At 31.8% G+C, this 26218-nt stretch overlaps 1 protein-coding gene and 2 long non-coding RNA genes across 4 annotated transcripts in view; 1 reads left to right on the top strand and 2 right to left on the bottom strand.

Annotated features, from left to right (window-relative positions):
* LOC127735633 (uncharacterized) overlaps positions 1-26218 on the bottom strand; it is a 151334-nt gene that overhangs the window by 10749 nt on the left and 114367 nt on the right. The window lies entirely within an intron of this gene.
* Positions 1-26218, top strand: part of LOC127735629 (uncharacterized) — a 73981-nt gene that overhangs the window by 10427 nt on the left and 37336 nt on the right. The window lies entirely within an intron of this gene.
* Positions 1494-26203, bottom strand: LOC127735612 (cytochrome c oxidase assembly protein COX15 homolog). 2 transcript variants are annotated; one of them, XM_052245840.1, is made up of 10 exons: positions 26036-26203; positions 24025-24111; positions 14712-14875; positions 13453-13575; positions 12573-12765; positions 8640-8807; positions 7736-7817; positions 6502-6656; positions 5839-5952; positions 1494-3663 (listed from the first exon to the last, which is right to left on the bottom strand). In XM_052245840.1, exons 1-10 carry the CDS (start codon positions 26096-26098, stop codon positions 3532-3534), a joined length of 1281 nt encoding a protein of 426 aa, XP_052101800.1. In that variant the 5' UTR covers positions 26099-26203; the 3' UTR covers positions 1494-3531. The 2 variants fall into 2 exon arrangements, with proteins under 2 accessions (XP_052101800.1, XP_052101801.1); XM_052245841.1 differs by lacking the exon at positions 26036-26203 and adding an exon at positions 25462-25596.

Here is a 26218-nt window from a genome sequence, read left to right as displayed (position 1 = left end):
GAAGCTTCTGTCCAAGTTTGGTAAAAATCCAGGATAGTTTATGAATCTAATAAATGTTTAAAAACTTAAACTGCAGACTGAATGTAATGTTAACTGAAAGAAAACATAATTTCCTTCTAGATACTAGCATTTGATCATAAACAAGCTTCTGTCCAAGTTTGGTACAAATCCAAAATAGTATAAGAAAGTTATTAAAATTTTAAAAACTTTAACCACAGAGTGAATGTGTTGTTTCCCGGCAGAAAATCTAAGTCCATTTAAAAGTAAAATACGGAAAAAATGGATTTATTTTTTTACAAAATTTCTTTCTACATACTAGCTTTTGATCATAAACAAGCTTCTGTCCAAGTTTGGTACAAATCCAAAATAGTATAAGAAAGTTATTAAAATTTTAAAAACTTTAACCACGGAGTGAATGTGTTGTTTCCTGGCAGAAAATCTAAGTCCATTTAAAAGTAAAATAAGGAAAAAATGGATTTTTATTTTTACAAAATTTACTTCTGGATACTATCTTATGATCATAAACAAGCTTCTGTCCAAGTTTGGTACAAACCCAGGATAGTTTAAGAAAGTTATTAAAATTTTTAAAACTTTAACCACGGAGTGAATGTGTTGTTTCCTGGCAGAAAATCTAAGTCCATTTAAAAGTAAAATAAGGAAAAAATGGATTTTTATTTTTACAAAATTTACTTCTGGATACTATCTTATGATCATAAACAAGCTTCTGTCCAAGTTTGGTACAAACCCAGGATAGTTTAAGAAAGTTATTAAAATTTTAAAAACTTTAACCACGGAGTGAATGTGTTGTTTCCTGGCAGAAAATCTAAGTCCATTTAAAAGTAAAATAAGGAAAAAATGGATTTTTATTTTTACAAAATTTACTTCTGGATACTATCTTATGATCATAAACAAGCTTCTGTCCAAGTTTGGTACAAACCCAGGATAGTTTAAGAAAGTTATTAAAATTTCAAAAACTTTAACCACAGAGTGAATGTAATATTTCCCGGCAGAAAAAGTAAGTCCATTTATAAGTAAAATATGGAAAAAATGAATTTTATTTTTACAAAATTTACTTCTGGATACTATCTTATGATCATAAACAAGCTTCTGTCCAAGTTTTGTAGAAATCCAGGATAGTTTAAGAAAGTTATTAAAATTTCAAAAACTTTAACCACAGAGTGAATATTTGTGGACGACGACGCCGACGGAATGTAGGATCGCTATGTCTTGCTTTTTCAACTAAAGTCGAAGGCTCGACAAAAATTAGTTTGAGAATCTGGATATTTTTTTTATGAGGGCACATATTGCCAACAGTGAAAAGTAAAATAACAAAAATACTGAACTCCAAGAAAAATTCAAACAGGAAAGTCCCTTATCAAATAGCAAAATCAAAAGCTCAAGCACATCAAACGAATGGAAAACAGCTGTCATATTCCTGACTTGGTACAGGCAATTCCTTATGTGAATTACAGGCTAACATAAAACAAGAAATCTATTAATCCAACTTGTTTATTTCAAAATAAATTACTTTCATTTAAGTTTCACAGAACTTGTTTTTACCAACTTCCTTTAAACAATGCAATATAATGGGTAGTAATATCTTCTTACTGTGAAAATTCTGTCACTTTGTGGATTTCAATTTTAATATTTTGTGAAAAAAATTATTGAATAGATATTTAATTTATGATTTTAGATTTTACACATAACAAATAAACTGACATGGTATTTGTTAGGTAATATGGTTTTAGAACTTAAAATATGAAATTCATACTAAAAGTAAAAACATAGTTGTTAGTTAGAGAAAATATTGCATTTGCTTCTCATTCACTAATTATTCTAAAATAGCAAACTACTAATAAAGCACGTCTTCATAAAAAACAGTTTTGTATAAAATTAAATGTACATTTAGTAAGAATGGAATTACTTCAATGAATTACTTGGCATAAAAGTGCATAAAAGCTACAAATTTTATGAATCCACACACCTAAATCAAAACTCTATAAAGTTACATTATTTATCCTATATAAAATATCAGTATAGTAAATTCAGAAATTAGTGCATGCACTTATTATTGCACTATTTGAAGATTGAACAAAATTATGAGATTAATGAATGTATATCAGAAAAATCATTCATACAGATATATGTATCAGATATCATAATGTGAGTTTTATCATTGCGAGACTCACCCAGGTCGCCTTTTTTTCATTAATAAAAACCTTTCAATGATTTCTGAATTTACAGTATATAATAACATGTGCCACCAATTGAACATTCTGAATACAGTTTGCATCAGATTTTTTCACATTTTTTAAAAATGTCAAAAAAAATACTAATACTTAATACACATAGCAAATCTTCCAAAAAAGATAGACGAGTTCATTTTAAAGTTTAAACTTCATAACTATCAGCATTCTGAACAATGATTATATGTATCATACAAATGATGGCGAAGAGATGCTTTTTATTGCAACAACTACATTTTTTTAACAAGAATGTGTCCATAGTACACGGATGCCCCACTTGCACTATCATTTTCTATGTTCAGTGGTCCGTGAAATTTGGGTCAAAACTCTAATTTGGCATTAAAATTAGAAAGATCATATTATAGGGAACATGTGTACTAAGTTTCAAGTTGATTGGACTTCAACTTCATCAAAAACTACTTTGACCAAAAACTTTAACCTGAAGCGGGACAGACAGACGGACGGATGAACAGACGCACAGACCGAAAAACATAATGCCCCTAGGTGAGGCATAAAAACATAGTATTGTGGTTGACTTTGGTCTCAAAAGAAATGTCATGCCATCATCATCCTTGAAACAAATATACATCAATCTTCTGAAATGAGTTGTTTCACCCTGTAAGTGAAAATTAACACCCAATTCTCTCCTTCCATTAAGCATCTGAAATGCTGATAATTAAGGTCAGGGAAAGGGCTATATAGCATAAGATATAAAGAGATATCACAGATGCTAATACATTTGTAATTAAACTTTCATTTAACAAACAAACTTTAATATGATACAATTCAGATATCAAAGGTGTCCACTTTAGAACAAAATAGCACTTGTAAGCAAAGAAAATTATCGTTAAGTTGGGTGTAAAAGCGTACATCCTTTCTTTTCTATTATGGTGGCCTAAAGCTTGGGGATCTATATTTTGATTTAGGTCAATCATTGTCAATTTGGTCCAATTTGGTCTGGTAAGCTCAGAAAATTAAAATAAATATGTGCAAAACAACAATAAATATAAGTATAAAAAAATATAACAATGAAATCAAAATCAGAAAACTATTCCAGGCTGTACTATCAAGGATAACCTATACACATTAACTCAGAGAAGTGTTGTATGAAGTTTTTTCTCAATTAAGCTTTTTTTGACAAACTTTCTGCACAATATTATAAAAGCAAAGCCTACATTTATGTTTCCTTATTATCTTTCATTCACATATAGAATGTTCACTTGGGGAGATTCTCAGCTGGTTTTTTCCTTCCAATTCTTGAGATCTGACTTCTTCGTACCCTAAATTACTTTGGTAATCTCCGTAATTCATGTGTCAACCACACAGCGATACTCAGTAGGACCAGTGATCCAGATTGATGTGTAGCAGCCACTGGTGTAGGTACATATGTTAATAATGTTGTTATTCCCAAAGATACCTACAAAATAATTGAAACATGTTGTTTTGTAACAGTAAAATGTATTTTAAGTAGTAAGAAGTCAAAGCTACTGATATTGATACATCCTGTGAGAGTCAAGGGCAGCTAAAGACAGGGTATGAATTATACATCCAGTGAGTCAAGGGCAGCTAAAGACAGGGTATGAATTATACATCCAGTGAGAGTCAAGGGCAGCTTAAGACAGGGTATGAATTATACATACAGTGAGAGTCAAGGGCAGCTAAAGACAGGGTATGAATTATACATACAGTGACACAGCCAGGCATAAATCATATTAAATGCTACCAATTAACCAAAATAGAGAAAGGGTATATTTTGCATGTGTTATGTTGAGAAAATATGGATGTTCTGCAGTTTCAGCTTTTTTCAGTAAAATAAAAATCTATTGCTTTCATCCTCCTTCAAATTAACTTATAAATCTTTTTTGAAATATTTCTGTTAATAGTCCAATAGATATCCCCTCTGTACATAACCAGGTGTTGACATTAGTTTTTTTTAAATGGCCAATGGATTAGTATAAACTATAATAAAATGTTTTAAGTATAACATGGTCAATCATAGAGTTGTTGCAAGCATTCATAATGTGTATACAACACTCTACTAATTTAGCATTCCTATTTCAACCAGACATTGAAACATCCTTCACAGCAATACGTTCATTTCTCAGCTCTGCACTTACAACAACCACGTGAACTGGCCATTAAAAGACAATGATTGGTTCTTAATTGTATGATATGTGTCATCTATTTATTATAATTTTGAAAAATGTATAAACTTCAGAGATATCTACAAAGACAACACAATATATTGAAAATTCAAATGTACAAAAATCTATTTTTCCTTGTTACAATAAAATGCTCCGCTGGGGCGCAGCTTGATACGACCGCAGAGGTCGAACCCTGAACAGTTGGGGCAAGTATGGACACAACATTCAAGCTTGATACAGCTCTGAATTTGGATTGTGATTAAATATTTGACACAGCATAGGTTTCTGACACAGAATTAATGTGGTCTAAGAAAATTTTAATTTACCTACTCAAACCATATCATTATTATTTGCTTTTATATATAAATCAGAAATAACTGATTTAAAATGGTAAATTTTAAAGAAAAAAAAGAAAAAAAAAATCCCCCCCCAAATTTTTTGAACCCCCTTATGATTCATCACCCCAAAACTCAATAACAGCCTTCCCTTTGTGGTATGGTACCTTGCAGTACAATTTCAGAGAGATCCATACACTTGAACACAAGTTATTGTCTGGAAACTAGAAAAATGCTTGTTTTTTGGCCCCTTTTTGGCCCCAAATTCCTAAATGTTTAGGGCAATTACCCCCAAACTCAAATCCAGCTTTCCCTTTGTGATATGGAACCTGGTAGTACAATTTCATAAAGATCAATACACTTACACACAAGTTATTGTCCTGAAACTAGAAAAATGCTTGTTTTCTGCCCCTTATTGGCCCCTAATTCCTAAAAATTTGAGGAAATTACCCCCAAAATCAATAACAGCCTTCCCTTAGTGGTATGGTACCTTGCAGTACAATTTCAGAGAGATCCATACACTTGAACACAAGTTATTGTCTGGAAACTAGAAAAATGCTTATTTTTGGCCCCTTTTTCCTAAACGTTTAGGGCAATTACCCCCAAACTCAATTCCAGCTTTCCCTTTGTGATATGGAACCTTGTAGTACAATTTCAGAAAGATCCATACACTTACAAACAAGTTATTGTCATGAAACTAGAAAAATGCTTGTTTTTTGCCCCTTTTTTGGCCCCTAATTCCTAAAATTTTGAGGCAATTACCCCCAAAATCAATCCCAGCATTCCCTTTGTGATATGGAACCTTGTGGTACAATGTCAAAGAGATCCATACACTAACACACAAGTTATGTCTGGAAGTTACAAAAATGCTTATTTTTGGCCCCTAATTCCTTAACTGTTGGTACCATAACCCCCAAAATCAATCCCAACCTTCCTTTTGTGGTATTGAACCTTATGGTAAAATTTCATAGAGATCCATTCACTTAAACTAAAGTTAGAGTGCGAAAACCAATGTGTCTTCGGACGACGACGACGCCAATGTCATACCAATATACGACCCCAAAATTTTTTTGCAGTCGTATAAAAAATGTATAAATAGGTACAATAACTAACCTGTATAATACTCATTGCAAGTAATGCATTGACTGCCATTCTTGCTCTGGGTGGAAGGGGAGCTTTCCGACACATCCACCAAAATCCAGCTATCAACAGCACGGTACTCTCTGCCTACAAACAGAATAAATTACAAATATACATTTATAAGCATCTTATAAATTTGTTATAACAATGAATTACAGAGGTAAATTAAAACGTAAACCCTTTTTACATGCCTTGTTAACTAAAATCAAAGGTCAGTCCAAATTTTGATGACAAATGAAAACCAACAAATAAAAAAAAGATCAGCTTGAGATTATTTTAAGGTACAGTAAAATGCACATTATCAGGTTTTCCTAGGACTGTATCACCCTTCTCAGTTCTAACCAAAATTCCACAACAAGGATTTGTGACATCAAATTTGTTTGATGTGGCCTTATTAACTTTGTCCAGGACTTGTCATAACCATCATTAATGTTGTCCTTTACATAGCAGTTAGTAAACTTCTGATAAGGTTGTGAACCAAAGAAAACTAATGTTGAAGACATATAAACTACATAACTAAAATACAATCAATTCAATAATCACATTTTTCTTAATAGAAAAAGAAATGCCCCTACTACTATTGCAGGTGGGGCATAAAAATCTATCAAACTTGAAACTATCTTTAAGTATTCATACCAGGTGTCTGTGGTTGAATTGCACAAAGGTTGGATTCTCAAAAATATTTTTCCATTTTGGATCAATTGTCCACATATCAGTTGGAATCCATCTGTCTGCCATTTTAGGCCATGAATTGTATGTTAAACCAGCATCTAACCCAGCTACAAAGGCTCCTGTAAAAAGATATTTGTAACTGTGTACATAATTATTGATGTAGGTATCAATCAATATATTGTCAAAATAGAAAATGTTGATATTTAGCTTTTCATTGGCATATCTCAATATGTGATATTCTTGTGCTTTAATAGCATCAATCTAAAAAAAAAAGAAATCAATAATCTGTAAAAAAAAAAAGTTCATTCTGCATGCTTCTGCCATCTTAGCAGCTTATCAAAATGAAATATTGGATTACAAAAGAGGATTCTGAATAAAAGATGATCATAAAATTGAAATGCACATTTTCAGATCTTTAAACAATTTTGATTTTTGGTTTAATACAGTTGAAACTACTTTAAAACAATACATTTGTTTTCCTTTAATCTTCAATTCAGTAAAGTGTCAATTGATAGTGATTTTGCTAACTAAGCTAGGATGAAAAAAGTGCAATGTTTTGACTTTTTAGCACCTGTTAACTTAGAAAATATTAAAGCTCTCATCAAGAGGAACCCAAGTTTCCTATCGAAGGTCGTGGTTTTCTCCGGGCACTCTGGCTTCCTCCACCAATAAAAACTGGCCGCCACGAAATAGCCCAAAAGCGGTGCTTAAAAGTGGCGTTAAAACACCAAAAATCAAATCAAGAGGAACCCAAGATAAGAAAATTTATCTAAAATAAGTGAAAAAAGCTTTGTGAAATGGAAACAAACAATTCAACTCTTTAGCCACTTATTAATAACTAAGAAAGTAGAAGAACTATCACAAATCTAACTATCAGATGTGTTGATAAAATTTGTTTCTTTCTTAATATACCTATCATAAGTAATTTGAAAAGAAAAACAAAGAAACAAAATCCAACAAATCTGATAAAATTTAAATGCTGTACATCAAAATTAGTGAACCATTTTTTAAGGGTCTTTTTTTTGTTTGTTCATAATCTTTTTTAGCTTTTATCGATTGAACAAAAGTCTATTTTGCATCTAAAGATGGAAAAATATTTGCTATATTCAATTATACAAAAACTGAAGTTGACTTAAATACTGATAATAAAGAAGGAAATTACATGCTTTCCATACATATTTAAGATCTGATAGTTTACCTGAAATAGCTGTTATAAATATCAAAGCTTTCATTCCATGAGCCATTCCTTTAATTCGTCTCATCTCCTTAGTAAACTCAATCTAAAATGAAGTCCAACTCTCATTAAAAATCACCAAAATCATGCAAAATTTACAAAAAAGGTCAGTGTTTACATAAAATGGTACTTCCTTCAGTATTTCACAAATGTGACATTTCTTAAAAATTAAACTTGTTAGCAAAAGAATCAAATGTACAATATTTTTATATTAATGTAATACCAGTACTCAATGTGTCATGTCTGCTTTGCCAGCATCTTACATGCGTTCAAAGTCAAAACTGATTAATGCTTTTATTTTTATATCATACTACATTTGTCCCAATGCCTTTACTTTAATGTCATATCCCATGCGTTATATTTTCAAGTATTTCATGTTAATGCCATAGTAAACATGTGTTCTATGATCTATACTAAAAATTTAATTCCAAGTGTTAAATGTTCAATGCCTTTATTGAGGATCATACCTTAAATGCGATGGGTCATATTAGTTGTGTTCTTTTTTCATACCTTAAATGTAATGTGTCATATGTGTTCTTTTTTCATACCTTCAATGTAATGTGTCATATAAGATGTGCTTTTTGTTCATACCTTTAATGTGATGTGTCATATTAGATGTGTTCTTTGTTCATACCTTTAATGTAATGTGTCATATAAGATGTGATCTTTGTTCAATGGCCTTATTTGCATTTTATTCAATGTGTTCTATGCTCAATGCCCTTATTTCAATATACCAAAGTCTATAAAATTTTAATTCTTGCACTGTCACAAAATGATGTACTGCTTTTTTAATGGTCTATAGGAAGTTATTTCTTCCATAATATATATCAAAATCAACCTTATAAAAAATGATATACATTCAACTTACTTTATTATAAGGAAGAATATGAGTTAATCCAGACCACAGAAATAATGTATATAAAATAAACGCAGAACCAAGATGAGATGCTAATCTATATTGGCTAACTCTTGGAATATCTGTTTCTTTTTGCTTTTCTTCTAAACCACTTTTCACCATGTACCATCCAAGAAATCCCTAGATTATATAATAAGATTTTTATACCTAACATTTATCAGTATATAATTAGTATAACAAGCAATGTTGCCTACTGGTTGTAACTTTAACATTGGATGAGTTTACACTTATATGGGACAAGAATTAAGTTGTTACTGATGTTGAAAGGAATTTTCATCTTATCATTAAATAAGTCAGAATATTTACAATCAACTCAATCTGTAACTTCATATAATATGACCAAATAGCAAATATCTAATGAATTATTTCAGGATATTATAAATAAGTGTGGAAAACCTACCTTAACAGAGATACTGACGGACTAACTGATGAACAGAATGCAAACCTTTAGTTTCATCATCTTTACCAGTATGGGACTACAATTTTGGAGATATGGCATGATTGCCAATGTGGAAGCTATGGCATGATTGCCAATGTGGAAGCTATGGCATGATTGCCAATGTGAAAGCTATAAAACAAAGACCAAAGGACATGGATGATGCCCACAAGTTACTTCTCCTTAATCTTAAATTAGTATGCATAGGACCTGCTACTAACATTTAACAGTTGAAACTGACAATTTGTAAGGTATATAAACTGTTGACATAGAGATATGTCTCAGAAAATTCAGTAAAAAAGACAATCTGATGGACAGCAACCTTGCTTATTAATTCAGTCACTACACCATGATCTAGTGTGCAGGGCCTGAAAATGGTCAACAAACTGAGATGTACCGGGTACAGACAGTAATGTAACTTTATAGAAAATATCATTGTTTATTGTAATTAGTTCCTATCAATATAACTTAAGCAGAAAAAAATAACATTGAAAATTGCTAATTAATTTAAAGTCACTGGACCATGTCCTAGGGGACAGGGCCTCAAAACAGTCGTCAAACTGATATGTACTGATAGTAATGCAACTTTATACAAAATATCATTGATCTATCACAAGTAGTTCTTATCAAACTGACTTAAGCAGAAAATCTTAACATTGAAAATTGCTAATTAATTTAAAGTCACTGGACCATGTCCTAGGGGACAGGGCCTCAAAACAGTCGTCAAACTGATATGTACTGATAGTAATGCAACTTTATACAAAATATCATTGATCTATCACAAGTAGTTCTTATCAAACTGACTTAAGCAGAAAATCTTAACATTGAAAATTGCTAATTAATTCAAAGTCACTGGACCATGACCTAGGGGGCAGGGCCTCGAAATAGTCATCAACTGATATGAACTGATAGTAATGCAACTTCATACAAAATATCATTGATCTATCACAAGTAGATCCTATCAAACTAACTAAAGCAGAAAACTTAACATTGAAAATTGCTAATTAATTCAAAGTCACTGGACCATGTCCTAGGGGGCAGGGTCCCAAAATAGTTGTCAAACTGATATGTACTGATAGTTATGCAACTTTATATTAAATATCAATGATCTATCACAAGTAGGTCCTATCAAACTAACTTAAGCAGAAAACTTAACAATTGTTTACGCCATCGCCGGAAAAGCAATCCCTATGTCTTGCTTTCCGCGACTTTCGTTGCAGGCGAGACAAAAATAGGTTGTCTGTTTTAAGTTTTAACTGTTCAAAATATGCTGAAAAAAGAATTTGTGGTAACAATAAACTGGCTTTTTCTTTCTCTATCTTTTATCTACAATACACGTTTTATCATAATTAAGAAAGGAAAATTTATAGAAAGTTTTATTTTTAGCTGAGCTTGATTGCATCAACAGCTGTAAAGAAACCCTGGATTGAAATATTGCTTGAAAAAGGAAGTAACATCTGATACAGTAGAATAAAGAGAGTTATTAGGATACATATGATCACATATCATACACAAATTTCAATTTTTTTCAGCCATTGATGGAAGTAATATAATATAAGTTTTACAAAAGAAAACATTTGACATCACAAACCAAAAGTGGTTGTTCTGCAACATAATTAGGTCAAATGGTGCAAAATTGAAGTTAGTCTTAGTTAAATGAAACTGTGAGCTACTGCTCACTGATGATACCCCCGCCCAAATAGTTGACGGTTAACAGGAAGTTGTTGAGTGATGAATCTGAAAACGCATCACACAGTATAGCTGATTAATATAAACCCTGAAACCAAATTTCAGAAATCCATGTAATGTAGTTCCTGAGAAAGATGCGACGAAAAATATTCATGGGACGGACAGACGGATGGACGGATGGACTGACGGATAGATGGATGGACGGATGGACGGATGGACAGACAGAGGTAAAACAGTATACCCCCACTTTTTTAAAGCAGGGGTATAATTATAATTTAGTGATATGAAGTAAATACACCATATATCCCTTCTGTTTTCATTTCAAAAATAGTACAGTCGTGTAACTCTGACAGTAATATTCGTATATCAATTTAAGTAGAAAATATCACAAGTAGACTAACTTTTCATAGCTATTACATAATTGCTAAAAATGAATACCCCTTTTAGTTGTTACAACATTAATCTTTATGAATGCATTTTCATTGTCCATTATTTCAAACTTATTTACAGCTTCAACATATTTATCTTACAAAAGTCAAAAAATTTCATTACATAACAAGAGTCCAGAAACAATCATACACTCTTGACATATTTGTCAGTCAAAACCTTATCTAATCAATAACAGATTTAGAACACCATTTTTCCCTTAATTTATGGTTATAAAACTGCCACTCTGGTATTATATGATAATCCATAGGTCCTATTCATCATCTAAATACCCTGGTAGATTTTGGCTAATGATCACTTATCACTTTTTACCGATATACAGCCCTGACAGGATATTGAAGTGATTAAAGCCCATAACTAATATTATAAAAAAAATTCTATTCCATGACTAAGTTATTTGATTATATTTTTAATAGCTTTTCAGCAAAGACTTTCGACTATTCTGATTTAAAAATTTAGCTTTTATTCAATTACGTAGAAAAGGTTTTATTCTACGAGCCAACTTGTGCTTTACTATCTATGTAATATGCATGCGTGCAAGTGTTCTTCCATTCGACAGTAAGTAAGATCATGAAATAATAGCTGTGAAACCTTTACGAGTTTTGTTATGTTGTGACTTCAAGTATGAATTTGACTGTTTGAAAGAGAGAGAGAGAGGCGAAAGATACCAAAGTCCTCTTAAAATAACAAAGGAGAAGGTCTGGTAAGGGCTTTTTTTGGCCTTAAATTTAAAATACATCTGATGAAAGATTTTTGACATTTTTAAAATACTTAAGTGTCTTCTTCAGTTGATTCAATTAGTTGTAAAATATTTGAACTGATTTGGTCATTAAAGACGCCTAGATTAAAGCTTGAATATGAAAAATCTATCAAATATGCCACAAAACTTCACTTTTCAGATGGTTTTTGTCTAAAATGGAAGTGGCCGCATTCATGTTCAGTCTCAACCTGTATAATTATATGTTATGTATCATCATCAAATACAACATATATTTAAATATTAAGACTGAACACAAGTATGGCCACTTCCATTTTAAACAAAAAACATCTAAAAATACGCACAAATGCAAAAATTGTGAAGATTTAAGTAATTTTGCATGAATTAATGATGGTAGTACCTGATGCATGTGCATTGCATTGTCAAAAACAGCCCATATGTATGTAACAAAAGTATTATTCTTTCCAATAAATAGCTAAAAGTTTACATTTTTAACAAATTTTTGAAATGCTACACTTTGGGGCCAAAAAGGGGTCTTACAGGTCCTACTCCTTTAGTGATTTTTTTTAAAATCCTTGGTACATAATAAATATACCTGAAATCCAAGCAGTGCTGTTAATGCTATCATACGTGGCTTCATTCCTTTTGAAATCCATCCCTTCTTTAGAAAATATGCACCAGGTAAAAGAAATGCCATTCCTATTAACCGTCCCCACATTCTATGGCCATATTCCATGTAAAAAATGAACTTAAAATCTGATAAGGTCATTTCATGCTGTGCATTTACACTGTAAAATAGAAAACAGGAGTTTTTTAGAAACAGTACCTTCAACATTTTTCTTGAAAAGAATTGATTGCCAGTTATTCGATACAGGTTTTTTGTAGAAATCAGAATTTGATATCTGCTTCAATTTCTCCTATTATCAAATAAGAACACTTTACTTATATTGTCATTTAAAACCATAACTTTTGTATGTATTGATTTTATACTAACAAATAGTTTTTTAGCATTGCAGTGTAAATGTAATTATTAAACAGTCATATAAATTTTATTGGTATTCAACCCTTAACATTAACAGGATAGTAATCATGGTAATGATTGGCTACCCTCACCTCACTTGCAGTTTCAAACCCTTCCTACAAATAGATTTTATATTACAAGACACTGTATGGTTAAGGTGGTACATAACATTACAGGGAGATAACTCTGTAAAAATCAGCTGAACGTTTTAATCATGTTCTATTGTTAAGGAAGTATTAAGCTTCTCAATGATCAAAATTAGTGTTTGTCAAACTGCTATATATCCAATGAAATTTTTCCGAGAAAGTGTGTGGTTCAAGTTTTTTGAAATTTTTATATTTTTGTCAAAGGGTCAAAGTAAAAATTTTGTCAAAATTTTATGAAAATTAAACGAGCCAAATTAATTTTATTCAAGGTGTTTGGTACCACCATAATAAATATATCAGAATCTTACTATTTATATTCTGGAAACTGTTTATATTTTTCAAATTCTTCCTCCCATTCTTTCAGATTTTGTGGTGGTTTCATGTCTTTTAACAGGCGCCAATCAACCATTGATAACCCAGATTCTGTTAATCTACAAATATTGAAAAATGTCAATTACTTTATATTCAGAATATAATGATGTGCATTTATTATTCCGATTGTTGAAGAATGAACAAAAATGTGAGTTTTATCATTGCGATTTTAGGAAAAGCTACATACATTGTACATAAATATCAAATATCAGAATGCGAGTTCTTATTATTGCGATACTCAAGGAGTCGCATTATTCGCATTAATTAAAACATTCGAACTAATTTCGGAATTTTCAGTATACAAAAATGTTGTTGGAAAAGTAATAAGCAAGATGTTGAGAAAAATTAAGTAATTATATGCATAACATGCATACAGTTTACATTTTATATATCTATATATATGTTACATATACAGACCCAGATCCAGTATTAAGTTAAAGAGAATATAACTTAAAATTGAAAATATATTATTAATGTTATGCTACATATAGATTAACCACCAAGAAGAAATGTGCTACCAAACAAGACTAACTTCCTACATATTTTGAGGCATTAAGCATATGTAATCAAGTTTTCAAAATAAAAGAAATGAAATCTTGGATTTCTATTTTGCCCATAAGGCAAAAAAAAATATATGTCTGTTTACAGTTACCCGACCGACCCTACTTTTGAGCGCCTACCCTTAGTCATTTTATTCCTGTTGTAAAGTGAAAAATTAACTGAACTCGTGTTAAAAGCGAAGTTAGAGTTGTCAATAAAATAAATCAATTGCCTGATATATAATATAAATTTTCACAATCATGAATATGACAGCTGTTTTAAGAAACTTGAGGCTCTTGTGATGAAATAAACACTTTGCCGACTTTTTCCCAACCAATAACCAAGGGAAATAATCCAATCATTAAAAAAACAGGTAAACTTGGCCCATGGACAACTCGGACCACGGCAAGACGCACCGTACAACTCAAAATCATTATATTCATATCGCCAAAAAAAAATGGAAATACAGACCTACCTACCCTATTTTTTTTTTAATAATGTAACCTTAAACAGACATATATTTTTTTTTGGCCTAAGATATTTCACAAATTCACTGGAAAATAATAGTGCATGGGTAAAAATGTTGATCATTAAAATAAAATGTTGATGCATCAGAAAAGAAATTTTAATCCGATGAAGTGATAAAGGAACAAACCGTGTTACACCACCCAATATAACAGCACCAAAACACATGCCAGCACAGCCTATCAACCATCCTCCAACTATCTTTTGGGCACGTAATGGAATTTCTGGGTTTTGTATAGCTACTGTGGTGGTTTGTCTTAATGGTTGTAAAATTCTTGATATTGGTATACTAAACTGTTGAATAAAAAAATATTAGCTTTGAACATTACATTTGTTTATACATCTGATTTCATGCATGGTGTTTCATAAGTTCAAATCCATTACAATTAATTTTTTAAAACATAGATACATTTTTTGTACACTGACAAGTCTAAGAAGTATTCCCTCTGAGAAATTCAATCACATAAAAGCATCCAAATCTGCCTTAAATCATAAGAAAAGGCTATTAACTAAACAGCCACTTTTAAGCCTTTTTCATGCCTTTCATGTCAGATCCCATAAGAGCTAGGTCAAATCTGATTCAAAAAACACAGGCAGGGAATTTCATACAGAATTCATCTTAAGAATAACATAAAAATCTAAATCAACTTATTATAATTCAAAATATAAGAATTTGACTTCTTTTGAACTCATTATTTCAGAAGTCAGAACAGCCATCTGGTATATGCACTTGTTATCTAAAATAGAATTGAATAAGATTAAGAATAGAAATTGGACCAAAGAAGTTAATTATGTACATGCTCCATATAAAAATAATCAAAAATATTATTTTTAGGACTCTTGCTTTTTTCACTGTAATTACCTTCTTAGGTATCCTTTGCCATCTTGGATTGTAAAAAGCAAAACACAATTGTTCTAGATGTTTAATGAAATATGCCAATTTTCACAAAAGAATGTAATTCATTAGTATGATTTTTTAAGTAAATGAAGTAAACTATGTGTTTCATCTTATTACTTTGGCAAAGTATGAAAATGATCATAAATTTAAATTTCTGTCTAATTGATCAACTGGAAACCCACTTATTGCATAAAACTATTGTAGTTTTAAGACAAACCAAAGCACCATACAGTTTCTACACATGCCTACACTTTTTGGAGTCACATAAAAAACAAAGGTGTTGTCATAAACAATCAATTTTGACAAATTTCTTTTTATTTCTGTTAGCCATTGACCATGAAGCAAACAACAAAAGAATAGGATGGTTATCTACCACCAAATTAGAGGACCTTGATTTTGCAGACGACCTTGCACTATTATCTTTCAAATTCCAACATATTCAGCTGAAAACAAACAAACTTCAAGAAAATTCCAGCAAGATAGGATTGAAGATAAACATGTCCAAGACAAAAGTAATGAGGATGAACACCCCTCATTACAACCCTGTGAATTTATATGAAAAAGATCTAGAGGATGTTGATACCTTCACTTACCTAGGAGGAATAGTAACAACAAAATGTGGCTGTGACAATGATACAGACAATCATTCTGAGAGTATTGCATGGCAATACATACCGGTAGTCCCCTACCCGTTAAAGATTCATTGTACTGGAACAAAATTCTAACTTGGTCTACAAATTGTCATGGTGTAAACTACATAACAAATATCAAGTCAATATCTTCAAGCATGACAAAAAAAAGTGTGGAAAACAAGGACCATAACTATGCACAAAATCATCAGACCAGAACAAAATTTGAACTTGATCTGTAACTTGTCATGATAAAACTATATACAAATTATCAAATCAATATCTTCAAGCATGACGAAAAAAGTGTGTGAAACTGATTATTTGAGTGAATTTTCTAGGTCCAAGGACCATAACTCTGCACAAAATCATCAGGCCCAAACAAAATTAGAACTTGATCTGTTACTTGTCATGATAAAACTATATACCAATTATCAAATCAATATCTTCAAGCATGACGAAAATAAAATGCTTCGCTGGGGCGCAGCTTGATACGACCGCAGAGGTCGAACCCTGAACAGTTGGGGCAAGTATGGACACAAAATTCAAGCTTGATACAGCTATGACTTTGGATTGTCATTAAATATTTGACACAGCATAGGTTTCTGACACAGGATGAATGTGGTGTAAGAACTGGAAAAAATTTAATTTACCTATTATGGTGGAATATCCATAAACTAAATTGTTTGTTAATTTCAATATATCAAAGAATATGTAGAATTCAATGTTTGATGTAATGTAATAAAGTTGAAATTTGGACCGTTTTTGTTCAATGTGGACCAATTTGGTAACATGTATAAATAATCAAAAATCTAAATACATGGGAGCCCATTTAAATACATCATAAAGGTATTAAAATAGAAAGTGACATCATAGTCATGGCTAAAAATAAACAAAAATCCTTAATCAGCAACATTTAAAGTAATATCTAAAAATAAAATTCCTTTGTAACCATAAAAGCCCATTTAAATACATCATAAAGATATTAAAATAGAAATTGACATCATAGTCATGGCTAAACATAGCAAAAAACCCTTAATCAGCATCATTTAACAGTAATATCTAAAAATGGAAATTACATCATAAAGGTATTAAAATAGAAAATGACATCATAGTCATGGCTAAAAATAAACAAAATCCTTAATCAGCATCAGCAACATTTTATAGTAATATCTAAAAATAAAATTCCTTTGTAACCATAAAAGCCCATTTAAATACATCATAACAGATATTAAAATAGAAAATGACATCAAAGTCATGGCTAAACATAGCAAAAACCTTAATCAGCATCATTTAACAGTAATATCTAAAAATAAAAATTTCTTTGCAACCATAAAAGTAAAATAGAAAATGACATCATAATCATAGCTAAAAATAAACAAAAATTTTTTTATTGGCAAATTTTAAATGGAGTTTATTATACTAAAACAATAAATTTGCAACCATAAACATGATAAAACCCTATTTAAACACATCATAAAAGTATTAAATAATTCAACTACATCATAAGGCTATAAAAATAGAAAATGACTTCATAGTCAAGGCTAAAGGTAAACAAAAAACCTTCATCAGCAAAATGTTATATTGGCAAATTTCCAATGAAGTTTATTACACTAAAATTGTTGGCAAATTTCCAATGCATTTATTAACAATAAAGTTATTGGCAAATTTCCAATTTACATAATTTAAAAGCAGTGTAGATGAGATATTTAAATGAGTTTGAATTACCAACCTTACACTGCTTTTAAATAATGTTCTTTACTCAATTATTTGTCTATTAAAATGGAAACCCTTGTTTTTTAACCTTTTTTCCCCTTATTCCTTAAACATTAGAGCCATAACCCCCCCCCCCCCCCCCCCCCCCCCCCCCCCAAAAGCCAATTATTACTTTCCAATGTAACCTAAATTTCCAATATACATAATTTTAAATTTCAATTCCTCATGATATATAACCGTATCATTATTATTTTCTTTCATATATAAATCTGAAACAACCATCTTTAAATGGAAAATTTTAAAGAAAAAAAAAAGGAAAAAAAAAAATCCTACCTCCCACACATTTTTTCAACCCCCTTTTGATTCATCATCCCCCACCTCAATCACAACCTGCAATTTGTGGTATGGTACATTGCAATACAATTTCACAGAGATCCATACACTTGAAAACAAGTTTTTGTTGCAAACTAAAAAAATCCTTATTTTTGACCAATATTTGGCCCCTTATTCATAAATGTTTGAGCAATTAACCCCAAAACTCAATTCCTACTTTCTCTTCGTGATAAAAAATAACTAACTTAAAATGTAAATTTTAAACAAAAAAAAAGGAAAAAAAAAAAATTACCCTTTTTTTGACCCCCGCCCCCTTATGATTCATCACCCCCACCCCCCTTTCCCCCCCAAACCAAGCTCAATAACAGCCTTGCCTTTGTGGTATGGTACCTTGTAATACAATTTTAGAGAGATCCATACACTTGAACACAAGTTATTGTCTAGAAACTAAAAAATGCTTATTTTAAACCCCTTTTTAGGCCCCTTATTACTAAACGTTTTGGGCAATTACCACAACACTCAATTCCAGCTTTCCCTTTGTGAAATGGAACCTTGTAGTAAAATTTCAGAAAGATCCATACACTTACACAAGTTATTGTCATGAAACTAGAAAAATGCTTGTTTTTTGCCCCCTTTTGGCCCCTTATTCCTAAAATTTTGAGGCAATTACCCCCAAAATCAATCCCAGCATTGACCCTTTGTGATATGGAATCTTGTGGTACAATGTCAAAGAGATCCATATGCTAACACACAAGTTATGTCTGGAAGTTACAAAAATGCTTATTTTCGGCCCCTTTTTGGCCCCTAATTCCTTAACTGTTGGTACCATAACCCCCAAAATCAATCCCCACCTTCCTATTGTGGTATTGAACCTTATGGTAAAATTTCATAGAGATCCATTCACTTAAACTAAAGTTAGAGTGCGAAAACCATTGTGTCTTCGGACGACGACGACGCCAACGTCATACCAATATACGACCTCAATATTTGTTTGCGGTCGTATAAAAAGTGTGGAAAACTGATTATTTGAGTGAATTTTCTAAGTCCAAGGACCATAACTCTGCACAAAATTATCAGACTGGAACAAAATTTGAACTTTATCTGTAATTATAACTGGTCATGATAAAACAATATACCAAATATTAAATCAATATCTTCAAGCACGAAGAAAAAAAGTGTGGAAAACTAATTTGCTGGACTGACGGATAGACAGACAGACAGACAGACAGACAGACAGACAGACCTAAAGTCCCCTTTGACTTCGTCAGTAGGGGACTAAAAACAGGTTAGTAAAAGTCAAAGGCCAATTTAGCAGGGTAAAACAATATACCAAATATTAAATCAATATCTTCAAGCACGAAGAAAAAAAGTGTGAAAAACTAATTTGCTGGACTGACAGACAGACAGACAGACAGACAGACAGACGGAGTACAAACCTAAAGTCCCCTCGACTTCGTCAGTAGGGGACTAAAAACAGGTTAGTAAAAGTCAAAGGCCAATTTAGCAGGGTTAAGGAAAATATGGAGATCACCAGTATTGTCATTCAAAACAAAGGTCAAGTTATTCAACAGTTTGGTTATCGGTACTACTGTATGGATGTGAAACCTGGAAAACAACAAAACAAGATAAAAAGAAATTAAACACCTTTCATAATAGATGTCTGAGACAAATTCTGAGAATAAGATGGTCCAACACCATATCAAAAGAAAACCTTCACATCAGAGCTGGAACAAAGAAATGAAGTGATGATATTATGGAATGGCGTTGGAGCTAAATTGGCCATGTACTAAGAATGGATACCAACATTATATGTGCAGTGGCATTGACATGGAAACCAGAGGAAAAAGGGAAAGTTGGACTTCCAAAACCACCTGGAGGTGGACTGTTGAGACAGTAAGAACAAAACGAAAGATGGACCAGCTGGGCTACAGCAAGGAAAACAGCTAAAGACCATGTGAAATGGAAAGAATGTATCCATACCTTAAATGTTGACCAGCATGAAGAGGATAGGTGAGCAAGTTTAAAGGGAGATCATACATTGTACCTTTTTCTTCACTGGCATGTTTACTTGTACATCTCTATATAAATAATACATAATGACATTGTACATGTACTAACTGCATATCTAACAAAGGTAATTAACTGCCTATAAAAATAAAAAGATCTGGTATAATTGCCTATGAGACAACTCTCCACCAGAGACCAAATGACATAGAAGTTAACAGCTATAGGTCACCGTAGTGACCGTACGGTCTTCAACAATGACACAAAATGAACATTTGAATGAGCAAAACCCATACTGCATAGTCAGCTATAAAAGGCTGCGAAATGACAAATGTAAAACAATTCAAACGAGAAAACTAACAGCTTGATTTAAGTAAAAAATAATGAACTAAAAACAAATATGATATACAGCAATGAACGACAACAACTGAATTACAGGCTCCTGACTTGGGAAAGGCACATACAGAATGTGGCGGGGTTAAACTAGTTTGAAGGTGCCAACCCTCCCCTAACCTGGGACAGTGATGTAACAGTACAACATAAGAACAAACTATAATAAATTGCTTCGCTGAGCGCAGCTGGATACGACCCCAGATGTCTAACCCTGAAAAGTTGGGGCCAAAATGGACACAATATTCACGCTTGATACAGGTCTGAATTTGGATTGTAATTAAATTTTTGACACATAATAGGTTTCTGACACAGAATAACTGTAGTCTAAGAACTTCAAATTGGTTATATGATCTGAATTTATATTCAATTTTTGGTTTTGTGCAATACACTATGCAGTTTCGAATTGACCCCCCCCCCCCCAAAAAAAAATAATTTTATCCCGGTTTTTTGCTTTTGTGCAATACACTATGCTGTTGAATATCAACCCCAAAAAAAAATATTTGAAGAAATTTTCTTTTAATTTCTGAAATCTGAAATGAGAAAAATTGTCCCCCCCTCCAATTTTTTTCACCCCCCCCCCTTTCCCTTATTCCAAAAAAAATTCTTTCCCTCAAGATATGGTCAGTATCTCAATTCAAATTTATAAAGGAGTTTGCAACCATAATTACCCATTTAAATACATCATAAAAGTCTTAAAATATAAAATGATATACATAGTCATGGCTAAAATTAATTAATATTAATTAATAGTAACTGCTAAAAATAAATTGATAGCTAATCACCTCAAGACAATCATCATTTCTTAATACATAATTTACAAGCAGTGTATGGGAGGTAATCAAACATTGTTCTTTAAAATTATTTTGGATTACCTCCCTTACACTACTTTTAAATTCTCTCAATTGTCCTTCAACCAGAAAAACCCTTGTTTTCCCCTTATTTTGCCCATAATTCCTAAATGGTTTGAGCCATAACCCCCCAAAGTCAATCCTAACCATCCCTTTGTAGTATGGAAACTTGTGGTATAATTTCAGAGAGATTCATACACTTTAACACAAGTTATTGTCTGGAAACTACAAAAATGCTTATTTGGGCCCCTTTTTTGGCCACTATTTCCTAAACAGTTGGTGATACCAATATATGACCAAAAAAATTTTAATTTTTGCGGTCATATAAAAAAAATTTAATTTTTGTGGTCGTATAAAATTCAGTTGAAAATGGCGTAACTCATCAGATTGATACAATGCAGAAATACATTTAACAATAAAATGCTCCGCTGGGCGCAGCTTGATACGACCACAGAGGTCGAACCCTGAACAGTTGGGGCAAGTATGGACACAACATTCAAGCTTGATACAGCTCTGAATTTGGATTGTGATTAAATATTTGACACAGCATAGGTTTCTGACACAGAATGAATGTGGTCTAAGAACTTAAAAAATTTTAATTTACCTATTATGGTCCAATATCCAAAATCTAAATACATGGTTAGATTCAGCATATCAAAGAATCCAAAGAATTCAATTTTTGATGAAATCAAACAAAGTTTAATTTTGGACCCTTTTGACCTCAATGTGGACCAATTTGATAATGAGGCCCAAAAATCAAAATACATGGTTAGATTCAGCATATCAATGAACCCCATATATTCAATTTTTGTTGAAATCAAACAAAGTTTAATTTTGGACCCCAACTTGGACCAACTTGAAAACTGGGCCCATAATAAAAAATCTAAACACATGTTTAGATTCAGCATATCAAAGAACCCCAAGAATTCAATTTTTGTTAAATAAACTAAGTTTAATTTTGGACCCTTTGGACCTAAATGTAGACCAATTTAAAAAACGGGACCAAAAATAAAAAATCTAAATACACGGTTAAATTTGGCATATCAAAGAACCCCAATAATTCAATTTTTGATGAAATCAAACAAAGTTTAATTTTGGACCCTTTTGACCTCAATATGAACCAATTTGATAGCGGGGCCCACAAATAAAAAATCTAAATACATGGTTAGATTCAGCATATCAAAGAACCCCATATATTCATTTTTGTTGAAATCAAACAAAGTTTAATTTTGGACACCGATTTGGACCAACTTGAAAACTGGGCCCAAAATCAAAAATCTAATACATGTTTAGATTCAGCATATCAAAGAACCCCATATATTCAATTTTTGTGAAAATCAAACTAAGTTTAATTTTGGACCCTTTGCCCCTTAATGTAGACCAATTTGAAAACCGGACCCAAAATTACAAATCTAAATACACGGTTAGATTCGGCATAACAAATAAATAAATGTGGTCAAAGATTTTACAAATCTAATGCGTCATACTGTGCAATTAAAGATTAAAGATTACTTCTTGAAATTTTTCAATATTTGAAATTTGAAAAAAAATAATATTTGAATAATTCTTTTTACTTTCTGAAATCTGAAATGAGAAAAAATTGACCCCCCAACAATTATTTTTTACCCCCCCCCCCCTTTCCCCCAAAAAATTCTTTCCCTCAAGATATGGTCATAATCTCAATTCAAATTTCCAATGGAGTTTGCAACAATAATTACCCATTTATATTTACCATAGTGCTAACTTAATCTATTTTATAAAAGAATTTAAAATATAGTGTCAAATCTTTCATATGGATTTTTTTGTAAAAAAAAAAAAGATGCAACATCTGCAGATATTTTTACTGGTCTTCCTTTATAAATATGCATTTCTTTAAACATAATTTAAAAGCAGTGTAAAGGAAGTAATCAAAACGTTGTATTTGGATTACCTCCCTTACACTGTTTAAAATTGTCTTAATTGTTCATTAACCATTACTTTATACATAATTTAAAAGCAGTGTAAGGGAGGTAATTCAAATGATGTATTTGATTTATCTCCCTTACACTGCTTTAAATTATGTTTTGTACTTAAGTATTTGTCCATTAACCAGGACAACCTTATTTTTCCCCCTTTTTTGCCCCTAATTCCTAAACGGTTTGAGCCATAACCCTCCCAAAGCAAATCCTAACCATCCCTTTGTGGTATGGAAACTTGTGGTATAATTTCAGAGAGATCCATACACCGTTCCACAAGTTATTGTCTGGAAACTAGAAAATGCTTATTTTTGGCCCCTTTTTGGCTCCCAATTCCTTAACTGTTGGTTCCATAACCCCCAAAATCAATCCAAACCTTCCTTTTGTAGTATTTAACCTTATGGTAAAATTTCATAGAGATCCATTCACTTAAACTAAAGTTATAGTGCGAAAACCAATGTGTCTTCGGACGACGACAACAACGATGCCAACGTCATACCAATATACGAAACACAGAGCAAACGTCGTGACAGGGTACTTATACATCCCTACAACAAAAAAGACAGTAAGTACAGATCTGAGAGTACTTGCAGTGACTGACAGCTAGTTCAAAGCCAATAACAACTCATAAAAAAATCATGCATCTATTTACATCTGTCTATTTACATACTTTAGATGTCAACTTTTTTCCTTTGTTCAGTATTTGATATGGATTTCTGCATGTTCTTAACTGTCTGGTACAAAGTTGTAGTATTGTCTGAAAAAAATAAAGGAAGTATGTTCAGCAAAATCATTTAGCCTAAATTTAAAAGTAACTTTAAAAGGAAAAAAAACATTTGGGATACCAATCTATGTAAATGATATACAGTGTAGTGAAAAGAACACTTGCCAATAACTAATTAAAATTCTTTTTACAGTAAGATACACTACAGCTCAGGTGGATTTTGCTTAGTTGTTGTGTATATTCAAGACCATAACTAGGGATTAATATATTGCTTCGCTGAGCGCAGGTGTTTACGACCGCAGTTGTCCAACCCTGAAAAGTTGAGGTAAAAATGGACACAATATTCATGCTTGATACAGGTCTGACTTTGGATTGTAATTAAATTTTTGACACATAATAGGTTTCTGACACAGAATAACTGTGATCAAAGAACTTCAATTGGTTATATGATTTGAATTTATATTCAACTTTTTGCTTTTGTGCAATACACTATGCGAATTGCCCCCCCCCCCCAAAGTCAATCCTAACCATCCCTTTGTGGTATAGAAACTTGTGGTATATTCATAGAGATTCATACACTTTAACACAAGTTATTGTCTGGAAACTACAAAAATGCTAATTTGGGCCCCTTTTTTGGCCCCTAATTCCTAAACAGTTGGGACCATAACCCCCAAAATCAATCCCAACCTTCCTTTAGTGGTTATAAACCTTGTTATTTTATTGATTTCTATTTACTTATACTAAAATTATTATCCGGAAAACCATCTGTCTTCGGATGACGCTGACGACGACGACAACGTGATACCAATATACGACAAAAAAATTTATAATTTTTGCGGTCGTATAAAAATATTAAGGTTGTCAGTTCAGTACCTTTTATTGTGTATGTTTCAGACCCTTACAAAATTGAAAAATTTATTTTCATAATATAAATTGGAATAATTATATGAAAAGTAGAGACACTTGAGGCCAAGAATTGCTCACCTAGCAAATTTCCATTTACCCCTTCACTGCTAAAGTGAAGATACATTATCATTGCTTCTGATTAATGTATTCTGATGGTTTGGTGAATTGTTTTCCATTGGACAGGATTCATACATGTCATATATAATTATTAAGAACCTTGCATACAAAATCCCTACACAGTTGGGTTTACGCAGGCCAAGCAGTCGCAAAGCAAAAGAAATTGAATAAGTGCTGATTTCATTCTAGTTTTGCACACATATAAAATGAGATTTTTTTTCTAAATTTACAAACGAAATTTATCCACCTTGAATAATTCTTACAAAATCAAACAATAATGGAGACAGTTGTCCTGTTATAGACCTTGGAATTTCAATTTCCCAATGTAAATGTAATAACCTGTTACCATGGTTACCATACCTTTATTTATGATAAACAAGACAAATCTTTTTTCCTTTCCTTGATCATATTGTGAAATTTTGTTGACTCTTTCTTATGGAGTGTATATTTCTCAGTTCGTTCAATACTTTAACTTTATCTGATCACAGATACAGAGAATTATTGTTAAACTTTGATTCCATGTGCATAAGTTAAATAAAAATAGATATTTGGTGTTTGAAAAGCTAGCAAATGTAGGAATTCATCACTGTCCTTCAAATCTGTCTTCTTGGCTTAAAGATAGTGGTTAGAATATTTCTGTTGTTCTTCTATTACTGTCTTGTGAATTTTGGGAAATATATGTCTACTTTCTGAAACTGAAAGTAAAAGTGATGACTTTGAAATCCATCATGTATTTTTACTCTACTCGTCTAAGAAAAATATATGGAGACATCCTAGGACCTAGGACGTACAATTAAAAATTTTACACAAATTATGCCTCATGGACACATCTATAGGCCATAACAGTTGAAATGATTTTGTAAATTATTTATTTCCAATGATTTTGTGAATGTGAATGGTAAATTTATTTGCATGTGCAGACTTTTACACTTACCGAATGACTTTTACCATGAACAAAACCTTTTATCAAGTTTTTTTGGAGGCAACTATTCATCATTTTCGCTTAAGACTGCAGACAGTTTATATAACTGTATATTTTGTCTTATGCAAGTTAGGATTTATTTATAATCGATGTCAATTTAGCGCATCATATCTTTTATCCTTGCTGTCAAACACT

This window comes from Mytilus californianus, unplaced genomic scaffold (assembly GCF_021869535.1).
Source record: "Mytilus californianus isolate M0D057914Y unplaced genomic scaffold, xbMytCali1.0.p SCAF_3, whole genome shotgun sequence".
NCBI lineage: Eukaryota > Metazoa > Mollusca > Bivalvia > Mytilida > Mytilidae > Mytilus > Mytilus californianus.
The sequence above is the reverse complement of the archived record's forward strand: the minus strand, read 5'-3'. Positions and strand labels throughout refer to the sequence as shown.